General features: G+C 40.7%; 1 protein-coding gene across 2 annotated transcripts; it reads right to left on the bottom strand.

The window, feature by feature from the left end:
* Window positions 1-178: 178 nt before the first annotated feature.
* Window positions 179-14028, bottom strand: POLR3F (RNA polymerase III subunit F). Of its 2 annotated transcripts, XM_019462431.2 has the most exons (10): window positions 13666-14028; window positions 11866-11983; window positions 9044-9111; window positions 8661-8681; window positions 8469-8536; window positions 7072-7184; window positions 4934-5077; window positions 4641-4748; window positions 2863-3054; window positions 179-1840 (listed from the first exon to the last, which is right to left on the bottom strand). In XM_019462431.2, the coding sequence occupies exons 1-10, from the start codon at window positions 13725-13727 to the stop codon at window positions 1763-1765; spliced, it is 972 nt and encodes a 323-aa protein (XP_019317976.1). In that variant the 5' UTR covers window positions 13728-14028; the 3' UTR covers window positions 179-1762. The 2 variants fall into 2 exon arrangements, with proteins under 2 accessions (XP_019317976.1, XP_019317977.1); XM_019462432.2 differs by lacking the exon at window positions 8661-8681.
* Between the last annotated feature and the right edge of the window lie 53 nt (window positions 14029-14081).

Below are 14081 nucleotides of genomic sequence, written 5' to 3'. Positions count from 1 at the left end.
AGCTGTCAGCACAGAGCCCAAAGTGGGGCTCGAGCTCAAGAACTGCGAGATCATGACCTGAGCCAAAGTTGGATGCTCAACTGACGCCACCCAGGCACCCTCAGAGGTGCTATATTTTTAAACTATTGTCTCTTTTCTCCTTCAGTTAATATTCAGAATGAAAGACCTGCTATGGGAAAACCATTTAAAGGGTCTCTTTATTCTGGTGAGTCAATGAACTTTTGTTGTAGCCTTTGATTGTAAGCTTTAAAAATCAATCTTTGGCTATCAAGACATAATACAAAATCTGTAGTTAATACATGAACTGCTTCCTCCTCCCTACATCTACCTCTCCCCCCCAACTTCAGTTTTCTCATTAAATAAGACTAGCGCCTCTGTGACAGGCCAGGTTCCAAGAAGGACAAATAATGTTCTTACTATTCTAGCTTTCCTTGGGGGTGGAAGAGAAAGGCTTGTGTAGTTTCAGGCTCCTAGATTCTTCTGTATCTTCTATATATTTAATACTTGAAATGATCCTTGTTTCAAAGTGCTGGTGTCATCGAATGCTATTTTATAGAGCTGGCCACAAACTCCATCTGGTTCTTAGTTGGTTACTGAGCTGATTTCATTTTATTGATCCCATTTATCTCAAAGTTACCCTTCTGATGGCTGCCCACTTGGAGAATCTCCAAACTGGTAGTTGAACTCCGGTGTCAGTAGTAGCTGACCTTCAATTCCTTTCCCTTGGTCCCATACTTTTGGCTTGGACACAGAAATCACTGAGTGGAGGTACAAAGTGAAAATACAATAGCTGAGATCCTAAAAAGCTAACTTTTGTGCAACAGTACACTGAATAACCTAATGTTTTCTCTATGGCTAATGATTAGGACTGGAAGTACTATTAGAAATGAGAACAATTATAATGGCTTTCTGCTTAGCCTAGACTAATTACACCATGATTTTAGAAGAGAATAAGGAAACAAATCTAAAATAGGACAAGAAAAGAAGAATGGTACTCTGCTCACAATGAAGTACAAATGGAGGGTAATGGATTATGGGACAGTTCTAGCAAATAATACAGTTGAACCACAGAATGAAACTTGGAAGACTTTAACAAAGGATCAGTGAAAACATTCTCTTGAAGATGAGAATAATGTAACTATGCGCTGAAAATCCTTGATAATAGTCATCATTTGCATTTGAGGTAAGTACAAAGGCATAATCCTCTGAAATAATATTTCTGACATAAGGAATTAATAGTGTGCGGAAAAGAGATGTTCCACTCTCTTCCCCACTCTTCCCTAAGTGCTGTTCCTGCCCCATCACTTTTAATTACTTAATGAAACCACTGAGGAAAGAGAAAACAAATGGCAATAGTGAAGTAGATGTAAAAAATTTCCAATGAAGATCTTAATAACTAACTTGGAAAAGGGCATTTTTAAGCTCTAGCCATTATCATAGTATTTGGCAAATATGGATTTATTGGCTTCTTTTTCCATGAACCATCACAAGTCTTGAAGGCTTCAGAAGGTGGTCTTCCAGAAGTTCTAAGTATTTATCGAAGAATGGATTTCAGTATTAGCCTTACCTGCTTCATATTCCGTTGCTTACTCTACCATTATAAATTTAGTCTTCATAGATAAAAAAATATTTTTTCATAGCAGCTAGTCTATCCATTATTGTGAAGTTTGCTTTCAAGGGTATTTGATGTTCCATCACGAATTAAATTATTTGCTCTCAAAGTAACTTCATTTGCAAAATGTCAGTAAAGTTCCTAGCTCTCTTAAAATTCGAGCCACTCTGTCATATAAATACAGTTAGATGGTGAAATCTCACCACCTTCATGGCAGTCGTCAAAAACCTTTAAAAAGAAAAAAGTTTACAATCAAATGAGAGTTTTAAAATTATTATATTATAGGTAAAGTCTTAAGTGTCAACTACAACTATACTTTCTGTTAACAACATATCCAAGACCCAACCATTCTCTAAAGCGGTATTAAAAGTGACACTTTCAAACTGAAAGAGACTAGAGCTGTAATAGGACCTGCTGTGTGATTATAAAGTTAGTTAATGAGAGACCTCTCACTGTAGCACTAAGATGACATGTTCTGCCCACTGGCCCAAAGGCTATTTGCAGGTAACAGGGATACAGGAAAGCAGATCTGTATGTGTGTTTGACTAGGCAAATGTTTCGTGTTTAACTACATTCTTTTTTGTGAAGGGTGCTAAACAGAATTCCCAATATGCTCGCTTTTTTCCCTAGGAGTTGACACGAGCATACAGACAGCTTAGGCATATAGACAAGGGCCAGTATAAAGAAATAAAACAGCAGCTGTGAGGGCCGGGACAGGGCCTGCAGCACGCAGCTGGCAAGCAGTAAATGGGAACGGATGGATGGAGAGTGCTGGGGCATGCTGCAGGGGAAAGCACATCTCTGGGTTTGAATCCTGATTCTTCTAAGCTGTATATCTTGTATCTTCCTTAGCTTCAAGCTTATGCAGAAATAACACCATTAGCTCCAAGGGACAGGAGGAGATTAAATGAGACCACATAAATCTTCAAGAACATACCTGGCCTGTGACACAGGATTCTCAGCAAATCCTATTTCCCTCCCTACTTAGGTTAAATGATTAGCCCTCGTTAAAAATTGTCCATTTTAGGGCCAAACCCAGAAAAACACAAATTTCCCTAACCTGGTTATTCTAAAAAGGAATGTCAAGCCATGACTTGTTCATCAAAGGCCTGTCATCAAAGTTTACGTGGAGGTTTGAACAGCTGTTGGTCAACTCTGAGAATCAGAAAACTGGGGTGTGCTTGCTGGTAAGTTATGTGGCATTTGCACTTGGTGGCAGTCAGGTGTGAAATGAAGCCACTTTAACTCACCGGGCAGAGTCCGCAGGGGGCCCGGACCAAACCTGTGGGCGGGATGATAGGATTGACTGCTCTATACAGTTTCATGTGTCCATCCACACTTCCAACTGTGCCTTCTTTTGCAGCGATGATAGTCATCTCTACTTTCCCGTCATAAATGAGTGTATTTAAGATAGTTTCAATGTCCTCCATGGACAATTCTACCTGAAAAGGGGACACATTAGAAAGGACACAGAAAGCACAAGAAGACATCCTATCTGAGGGTGTTTAAACAGTAAGGGTCGCAACTCTGCCATGAATGGGGAAGCATTGCGCCGATGGGTGATTTAAAGCACAGAGCTGAACAACAGCCCAAGCTAGCACAAAGCACTGAAATGTTAAGGACAGAACTCTAACCTCATCTGAATTTGATACTTTCTTTCTATGTTTCTACCCTTAAGTAAAATCTGGAAGTCTTATAAAGTAACATTTCCTTAGCAAGAACTTGATGTGGATTTATAAAATGTTCAAGCAGAAAGTTATTTTAGATATCAAATTGTCCAAATTCCTAGTTTTTTATATAAATGAGAAATCTGTGTGGGGTATCTGGGTGGCTCAGTCGGTTAAGTGTCTGACTTCGGTTCAGGTCATGATCTCACGGTTCATGAGTTCAAGCCCCGCATCAAGCTCTGTGCTTACAGCTCAGAGCCTGGAGCCTGCTTCAGCTTCTGTGTCTCCCTCTCTCTCTCTGCTCCTCCCCCACTCACACTCTGTCTCTCTCTCTCAAAAATAAATAAGCATTAAAAAAAAAATTTTAAATAAATGAGAAATCTGGGGTCTAGGAAATGAAAACAGCTTGTCCAAATGGCCGATTCAATTTCTTCTGATTCTGAAAAGCATCCAGCACTGTCTTTATATAGGTCTTCAAAAGAATATGCTGATGACGCTACTCGCCTCTTACAAGTTGGATAATACCAGTAAGTGACAACTGATGTTATTGAGGTTTGTCATCTATGTTGAAATGTCCCTGAGAAAGTCAAGACCTTGTCAGAAGAGACTTTTGAATTTTGGGAGTGCAGTGCACTGCCAGGCCTCTACACTGCTGCTCTATATGCCAAGCTTAAGTATATACAGATCACACAGTGCCTGATGGCAGGACAGTCACCTTTGTCTAAATGGCTTAGGACAGTGCTTTCCAAAAGTGGATTCTGCACAATGCTCACAGGTATCACCTCAAAAAAGGGTCTGGGTCAAATATGTGCAGAATACACTGTAAACTATACCCCTGTGATGAAGAGTAACTTTAAAAAATTAAAATGAAGGGGCGCCTGGGTGGCTGCCTGTTGAACTTATGACTTCGTACCAGGTCATGATCTCATGGCTTGTGGGTTTGAGCCCTGCGTAGGGCTCTGTGCTGACAGCTCAGAGCCGGGAGCCTGCTTCAGATTTTGTCTCTCTGCCCCTCTCCCACTCATGATCTGTGTCTTTCTCTCAAAAATAAACATTAAAAAAAATTTAATAAAAAATAAGATGAGGGGCGCCTGGGTGGCTCAGTCGGTTAAGCGTCCGACTTCAGCTCAGGTCACGATCTCGCGGTCCGTGAGTTCGAGCCCCGCGTCGGGCTCTGGGCTGATGGCTCAGAGCCTGGAGCCTGCTTCCGATTCTGTGTCTCCCTCTTTCTCTGCCCCTCCCCTGTTCATGCTCTGTCTCTCTCTGTCTCAAAAATAAATAAAACGTCAAAAAAAAAATTAAAAAAAATAAAATAAAATAAAATAAAAAATAAGATGAAAATTCAAAACCCAAGCTCTCACCTTACTGATCCCCAATTCACAGATGTACTTCCATACTTCATGTGATGAGGCAAATGAACTATTTCTTTGTATCATTGGATTCTGTTTGCTTTCTCGTGCTGTTTCTGCCTATAAGGGTAGAAACACAAATCTCAATATAGTGTTTTCTGAATACAATTTATATAGTCTGAAAATCAACAATGGAATATACTGTTTAGTAAAAATTATCAACTTCACCCTTTTCAAGTCCTATAAAATACGATATAAACTTTTTAAAAAAGATTTGCAGTGATGTGTCCTCAGTTATGCCTCACCTTGGTTTGTAGAAATTTAAAACACTGTTGGTTAAGCACCTCTACAAATTCTGATTCAAAATCCTGGTCACTGTACCAGGCTCCACCAGTCACAGACCGGTCTGGCTGCAGGTTATAGAGCATATATACTTTCTTTTTTGAGGCCTAGGAAAAAACATGCACAAGCAGATGTGGTTATAAGATAAATAAGTCTTCTGAAACTAAGATTAAAAAAAAACCAAAACTTTGTATTTTAGAGCAGTTTTAGATTTACACAATTATTGTAAAGATGGTACATTTACCTTGTGCTCAGTTTCCCCTTATTAGCATCTTACACATTAGTAGGGTACATTTATTACAGTTAATGAACCAATATTGATACATCATTATTACCTAAGTCTATACTTTACTGAGATTTCCTTAGTTTTCCCCTAATGTCCCTTTTCTGGGTCAAGAACCTATTCAGGATACCACATTACATTTACTTGGTATGTTTCCTTGGCAACTTCTGGTTGTGACAGCTTCTCAGACTTTCCTTGCTTTTGAGAACTTGCCAGTTCTGAGAATTACTGGTTGGGTATTCTGTAAGATGCCTTTTGACTGGGATTTGTCTGATGTTTTTCTCAGGACTAGACCAGGAAAAAGACCACAGAGGAAGTGCCCTTCTGACCACATCCCATCAAGGGTACTCAATCGTCACCAAGTGATGACTGATCACCATCACTAAGACTTTTCGGTGTTGATGTTAACCTTGATCATGTGGCTTGAGGTAGTGTTTCTCAGTTTTCTCCACTGTAAACTTTCTTCCCTAGCCTTGCCATGTTTGGAAGGAAATCAGTACGCAGAGCCCAAACTGAAGGAGGGAGAGTTACGTTCTACTACCTAAATTACCTGGAACTCTTCTGCACAGGAGGTTTGTCTATTCTGCCTCTTTCCACTCATGGGAAGATGGGTCATTTATTTATTTCAACATTTATATCAGTATGGACTTATGAAGATTTATTTTAGACTTTGGGTTACAATCCAATACTACTTCAGTTTGAAACCTTGAAAACATTGTGTAAATGAAAGAAGCCTGATGCAAAAGACCACATACTGTATGATTCCATTTATACAAAATTTCCAGAATAGGCAGATCTGTAGAGACAGAAACTACATTAGTGGTTATCAAGGCCTACAGGCAGGGATGCAGAGGACTGACTGCCAGTGGGGTCACATTTCACGGGTGATGAAAATGTCCTAAAATTACAGCAGTGTGATGGTTGCACAACTTTGGGAATATACTAAAAACTACCAAACTGTACATTTTAAACAGATGAATATTCTGGCATGTCAATTTTATCTCAGTAATAAGGCTGTTATTAAAAATAAAGGTGGAGAAGAAATATTGGCAAAGTGAAGGTACTTCACTTTGGAGACTTGTATTATTGGCTCTACTTTTGTGAAAATTTGAAATTATCCATTAAAAATGCAGAAGGGAGATAATGGTATAAACTAGGGATTGGTAAGGCAAAAATACTATTTGATAAATAAAATCTCTGATGAACATTGAATTCTTATTTGCCAAAATCCGTGTTCAAGCAAACTTTAGGGGGAATCTTGGCTCTTCTGATACCTAAGTCAGTGCAGTCAGCAGCTGGTGTCCCTGATGCAGCCAGCTCTGGAGTGAAAGCCCCTGGAGGAGGTAATAGGGCTGGGGTGGGATGAGGAGAAGGAGAAATACCATGTACTGGAACAGACAGGGCAGAGATCTTTCTCTGACTTGTTTACTCACGTATCCCAAGCACTACAAGAGTACCTGGTACACAGCAAACACACAATAGCTATTTGTTGAATGAGTAATCTAATATGCCAGGATGGAGTAAATTATCTTACACACTGGAAATCCAGGAAAAATGCTCATGATTCCAAAAATTCTTTACTGAAGAGTAAAGTGGTTTTAGCTTTAATGGCGGGTGAGACACAAAGAGTTAATTAAGCAGCGATAAATCTAGGCAACATCTCCAAGCCAATCCAACTTGAGCTTAATTTTTAGAAATCGTTTTGACCAGTAGTTTTAAATCATGACACAGCTTACAGAACAATAAAAATCTTAAAATGTACTTGGACCAGAACATATACAATGACCACTTGGGGGAAGAAAAGAGAAAACTACTCACTGCCACAGACTTAACAGCTTTGATAAGCTTTTTACTTTCCAAATTCTTTAGAATTTTGTTAATTTCTGTTAATGGCAAGTTACTTTTGTATCGGATATCTCTGCTCCATATTCCTATAAGAAAATAAAGTAAAATGAATTCAACACCATAGGATGTGTGTTTACAGTCCTACTGCTGTATCTCATGCCAAAACTATAACAAAGTATGTATATATATGTATATATCCCTAGAGCACAGCTATAGAGAAAACAGTGACTTAGAGGTAAGAATCTTAGGTAACATAACATATAAAATGTTAAGTTATGTGCTCTATCTTCTAACCAGAAATTTCTTGGAATCCTAGCATGGCACCTTTCTAAAAACACTGAAAAAGATATTTTTTAATGGAAGAAAAGAATGGTACTGAATTGACTTACATTGTCTCTTCCATCCCTTTTGCATCCCAACTTCTGTTTCCTATTATTTTTACTTTAGATTTGTATTTTTTTTAATTTATTATTTTTTGAGAGAGAGCTCAAGTCAGGAGGGGGCGAGAGGGAGGAAGAGAGAGGATGCCAAGCAGGCTCTGCGCCGTCTGCACAGAGCCCAACTTGCGGCTTGATCCCATGACCTAGGGATCATGACCTGAGCCAAAATCAAGAGTCAGATGCTTAACTGAGCCACCCAGGTGCCCCTACTTTAGATTGTATTTAGATTGTAACTTAAGTTTGGGCCAAGGTCAGTTGCCACTGTCAGCGTAGAGCAAAAAATACTTTATGTAAGCATCCGTGTGCATGTATACCCATTATGTATACACGAAAACTGTATTTAAGAGATGAAAAATGGAAGACTGGGGTTCTCACAGCCACCAAAAGCCCTGTGCAGGAGGCTATGGTTTCTCTCTGTTTTAAATGCTTATTTATTTAGTTTTGAGAGAGAAAGAGAGAGAAGGAGGGGGAGAGAGGGGGAGACAGAGAATCCCAGGCAGGTTCTGCACTGTCAGCCCAGAGCCTGACACAGGGCTCGAACCCACAAACCGTGAGATCATGACCTGAGCCTAAGTTGGACACTTAACCAACTCAGCTACCCTGCCGCCCTGGTTACTCTTTTAAAAAAGGCTTGTATGTGGAATTTTGTATAAAACATGTTACCCTATTTTCTTCCCAGCACAGAGGCATAATGAGATAGGAAGAAGTTTTTAAGATAGAGAATGCTTTTTTCATGAATCTATTTTTAAAATATTAATTTAACTTCTAATAAATATAAGAATGATATGATTTCAAATTATATCATGGTTGATACATTGTTGAAACTAGTATCAGTGACTCAAATCCTAATACACAGATCTCATTCCCTATTTCTGGACCTAAAGACAAAGACCAGGAAGTTTTTTCCTGCTTCTTCCTTCACATGCTTACCTTTATTTCCTGCATCCTCTATGATTTGATATACCAGTTTTTCTTGGTTATCTGATCCTTTCATTTTACTGCAGGGGAATAAAGTAGAATTAAAAAGGCAAAGAGATACAGGATAATCTAAGAATCTACATAACTACTTGAATTAGTGAACAAGGTCATCACATTGACTTATTTACCAAAAGAAGGGCTTACCTTAAAAAGAATGAGACAGGGCTGTATGTACCAGAATGAAAAGATGTCCAAGATATAGTAAGTGAAAAAAACAAGTTGCAAAACAGTATGGATAGCATGATCCCATTTTTGTTAAAAAAAAAGAAAAAAAAAGAAAAAAAGATTATATATATAGTATATAAATATATAATCGTCTCTATATATTTATATATATACCTAGAAGAAAGGACATATACCAAATTATTAAGAGCAGTCATCTCTGAAAAATGGAACTCATGACAAGAGGCCGGAATGGTATGCAAGACAGATTACATTATGCAATTCTCTATTGACTTTTTTCCCCAAAACCATAGATTATGTTCGTAATAATTAAAGTTTCTAAAAATAAAAAATTGGGTGCTTACCCAGCATTCTGAGAATCCTTTATTCTATACAGAAGGCCTGTATTGCTCCTTAAGAGATCCAACTGACCCTAAAGTTTTTTTAAACAGAAAATAATAATGAATTATTTTGGAGCTATTTTAAATCAATCACAAATGTTAATGTATTCTTTAAAAGTTTACACAAACCAAAACATCCTGCCTTGCAGTTATTTGTTAGTTCCTCACTCAAGACTTTGGTCTTTGTCTACATATCACATGTAATATATTTTCAAAAACTTAGCGCTTTATGTTACCATTATCCAAATTATATGCTGGTGTCCTGGCTTGGTTATGTGACCAATGCATAAATAATTTTGAAGAAGCAGCTTTAGAATAATAAATAAAAATCCATAGTCAAATTTAAATAAATTCAATCAGTATATGAAATGTAAAGATAAATAATTTATATAAACAAGAAGTTCAAATAAAGGCTAACATGCATAAATCTATAACATGATGATTAATTAAACCTGACAAAATAGTGACATTTACTAATTTGTGTGATTTCTGTTGTATTACATGAAAATTAGGTCAACCAATGAATAAAAGATGCAATAGTTTTGGTTTTATATAACAAATCAAAAGTAAAGTAAAGCATGTCTGGTGTGCTTTTGAAATTCCTTGGGTGTGAACTCTGGAGCACTCAGGTGGCCATATTATGGGATTTCTGGCAGTTTGGGGAATCCATGGCTGGGAGAGGCCCCACTGCCGTGCGTTGAGACTGGGATGACACATGACTTAGAAACAGGCTTATATACGGATGAACAGCAATAACCTCCCTCCCCGAGCTCCACTAAGTAGGAAAATCGAACCACAAAGTTCCATTTGGAGGTCGTTTAATTCAGCCCATGAACACTTCCTGAAAACCCATACTGTGATCCATGTTTGGTGGGGGACAAACATGAATTCTAAAAGAGAATCACACAGCTAACGTCAATACCATCTTGTCGGCATCAACACAGAGGTAAGTTAAGGGTGGAATGGGCACTCAGAGAAGCAGCTTTGGCCCAACCTGGGGGGATTTCAGGGAAGCTTTCTGGGAGACAATAGCAGAGCTGAATCTTGAAGGAGAATGTGGAGTTAGTCTGTGAAGAAAGGGAAGAAGGGCCTTCTAACCAGTGAAGACAAAGGACCTGAGGCATGATGTGGCAGAGAACCAAAGACAATCTGTTCCCCTGAACCCTAACTTTTGGGGCAGAGTGGGTGAGGAAGGTAGGGGCTCGGTGTGGTAAACCCAGGAGTGTGGACTTGAATCTGTAGTGTTGAGAGGATTCTGGGTCACGAATGACTTGGTCAGATCTGTATTATGATCAAGGGGCGCCTGAGTGGCTCAGTCAGTTAGGCATCCGACTCTTGTTCTCAGGGTCTTGATCTCAGGGTCGTGAGTTCAAGCCCCGCGTTGGACTCTGTGCTGGGTGTGAAGCCTACTTAAAAAAAAAAAAAAAAAAAAAAAAAAAATCAGGCTGGCTGCACTGAGGCAGATGGAACCAGGAGAGCCAGTTAGAATATACTGTGATAGTCCAGGAAAAAGCCAAGAGCCTGAACACATGCAGAGGTAGCAGGAATGGAAAGGAGGGAACAAATCTGAGAGCTGTTTATGAGCTAAAAGCAGCAACCCTTTGTGATTTACTAATAATTAAAAGTCATCATAGCTCCACCACTGCTTACAACCTGTAGACCACAGGCCTGGCAGTAGATGGGGCTGCAGAGATGGCGAAAGAGAGGGAGGTACTGAGGAGGATTTTCAGACAGAAAGCAAAGGGCTCAAAGGGTAGTCAGAGGACAAAAACAGTTTCCGTTGCCACAACGTCCAGCATCCCTTCCACTATCCCTCCTGGAGCTGAGTCCTTCACCATGGTGAACTGATTAGAAATCACCAACAGTACTAAAACAGGGCGAGCACTCCGGCCCACTGCTTATTTTTATAAATAAGGTTTTACCGGAATGCAGCCATGCTCATGTGCTTATGAATGGTTCATGGCTACTTTCCTGCAGAGTTGAGTAGTTATGACAGAAACCTTATGGCCTGCAAAGCCTACAACACATACTATCTGGCACGTTACAGAAAGTTTTCCAGCCATTGAGCTAGAAGGTCGAAGGGAGTAGTTTAACAGAACGTTCACCTGTCCTCAAACTTCCATGAGTCCTTAGTGGAGAAATCTTTTATTCAATTTCTACTACAACCAAACTGAAATGCTTTCAAGATATGGGAGTTTTGATGATGGAGAAATGAAAGGAGAAATAGGCAGATTTAGAGGGTGGGGTGCCACAAGGTGGGGTGTTTTGGGACAGTGTAGGAGAATGATATTAGGGCCCCAGGAGAAGAGAAGAGATAAGAGCAGGTAGAAGGGCTTCAATGAAAAACCCCACTGCAGTGTGACTAGACTCATTCCTGCCTCCTGAAATGCTCAGAGTGAGGAGTGAGATTGTGGAGAATGAAACCCTAAGGAACCAACTCTGATAACCTGCAGAAAAACCAGATGGGGCATATTTCATAGGCAATGGCCCAACACCAACAGCAGGAAGCAAACAGAAGGTGAGAGCAGACTAGGCCTATGTGCCCTGTGTCTCACGATGACAATTAGGTTAACAAATACAACAGTTAAAACAGAATACATTTATTTCATTCTTCTTGGAAAATGATGTGTAATTATTTCTTCTTTCCTCAGTTCAGGCAGTCTGAGCTGTTTCCTGGTTTGGAGTCTTAACCTAACACACTTGAGAATGGTTTCACGTCTACGTAACAGGAAGTAATGAGTCCATAGCACATAAATAATTACATCAACTAGTTGAATTTGCCTTACCATGGACAGCAGTCTATTGATGGCGACTGCCCGCTGCTGGGCTTCTATATGAGGCATTTCATTCTGAATTACTTGGTCTGTGATTCCATGAGGGAACTGGTGACATAATTCTATAATCCTAGGAACAAAGGCAATAATGATTTTATTCATGTTCTGACCCATTTCAAGAGGCAATGAGGGAAAAATACAAGCAGAATGGTTTGAAATTGTGCCTTTTTTCACATTTGGCAGATGACCTAGGTTTCTATGATGGTTGTGAATCAAAGCATGTTACAAATTGAGCAAGATAAAGTACATGTTTACATAATTACTACTATTTAAGGGAGTGTTTCTTTTCCTCACTAATATGAACTTTAAATTAGAAAAGTCAAATGAAAACAAACACAAAATATATTAAAGCTGGGGCTTCAATTTTCTCAGAACAACTATGACAAAGTTAATATGCAGTGCATTTGGCAGTCATAGTCTGCAAGGAGGCAAATCAGACACGTCTGGTGGGAAGACAAAATTTGTTATGCCAATTAACCACAACTGGGTCTGCTTTGGGAATTATCTATACCAAACAAAAATCAACCAAACTATCCACCTTGTCATAGGATCATCGTACATGTTTTCACAAGTTTGAGAAAGTCAAGGTCTTTAAAACTATGTGGTAACCTAAAAATATAAAATTAGGAGAGGCTTTAGGTGACCTAAACTCTCAAAAAAATTTTTTGTTTGTTTTATATTTGAGACAGAGCGTGAGCAGGGGAGGGGCAGAGAGAGAGGGAGACACAGAATTTGAAGCAGGCTCCAGGCTCTGAGCTGTCAGCTCGCACCCCCACATGGTGGAACCCATGAGAGGTGAGGTCATGACCTGAGCTGAAGTCGGAGGTTCAACCGACTGAGCCACCCAGGCGCCCCCCACCCCCGACTTTTTAAAAGTTTTTTTTTTTTTTTTTTTTGGTTTTACCTTATATTTGAGAGAGAGAGAAAGAGCGTCAGCAGGGGAGGGGCTGAGAGAGAGGGAGACACAAAATCTGAAGCAGGCTCCAGGCTCTGAGCTGTCAGTACAGAGCCCGACGCGGGGCTCGAACCCACCGGCCGTGATAGGTAACCTAAAACCTTAAATACTGCACGGAAACCATTTGGCTTAGTGTTGCTTCAAAAATCCAAACTGCAGGGGCGCCTGGGTGGCGCAGTCGGTTAAGCGTCCGACTTCAGCTCAGGTCACGATCTCGCGGTCCGTGAGTTCGAGCCCCGCGTCAGGCTCTGGGCTGATGGCTCGGAGCCTGGAGCCTGTTTCCGATTCTGTGTCTCCCTCTCTCTCTGACCCTCCCCCGTTCATGCTCTGTCTCTCTCTGTCCCAAAAATAAATAAAAAACGTTGAAAAAAAAATAAAAAATAAAAATCCAAACTGCATCCTAATTTCGCCCAAACATTCTGTCGTGGGAGTTCCCTTAGCGACAAGAGCGATCCCGGATCAGAGTACAGTACGTATCTACAAGTACTACGGGAAAAACGCCAAGTCCTCTCTGGGAGTCGGTTACCTTAATGTAGGAAGAAAACACATCATCACAACTTTCCGAACAGCACCGGCGCAAGATCGGATACGTAAAGTTGCAAACTGTCAAGCTCGCCCGGAACTTCTAAAGAAGTCTGCGGTCCAGGGATGGGAGGGAGGCTCCAAACCCCACGAATCCCCTTCCTGTGCGCGCAGGTATCTGCCGACGGTGCCCGTGGAAGGGGTCCGCCTGCCCAAACGACCAGCCGCCTGAGGGGGGCTCCAGAGCGGGGAAGGAGCCTCACTCACTGGTTTACCTGTTTTCTATTTCCACGGGATCCGCGTCGGGCGGCTGTACCTTCACCTTCACCTCAGCCATCACTGCCCAGTTCCCGTCCCTCGTGGGAAGAGATGTTCGAAGTCGCCGGTTACCCAGCTGGGGTGCGAGGAAACCGGGAAAAGAAAGCACCAGGGTTGGCAAGGGGCCTTCTTCCTCGTGTCGCAGCCGGTCCTTACTTGTTCTGTCGGCCTGAGGTGGCCGAGCCGCGCCTGATCCGCTACGTCTTATTCTTGTTTTTCAGAAGGTCAATGCCTGTCGGACCAACGAGTCTGGTTCCCTCACTCTGTGTTGGGATGCCACCTCTGAGCATTTTCCAACCTCTGTGAAACCATATTCTCAGAGACCTGCAGTGAAGCCTTTAGGAAAGGCGCGCGAGGCCGGTACCAGTCCCCC

This window comes from Panthera pardus, unplaced genomic scaffold, assembly GCF_024362965.1.
Source record: "Panthera pardus isolate Hobbes unplaced genomic scaffold, ASM2436296v1 HiC_scaffold_25, whole genome shotgun sequence".
Taxonomy (NCBI): domain Eukaryota; kingdom Metazoa; phylum Chordata; class Mammalia; order Carnivora; family Felidae; genus Panthera; species Panthera pardus.
Note: the sequence above shows the minus strand (reverse complement) of the source record. Positions and strands in the feature narration are given on the sequence as shown.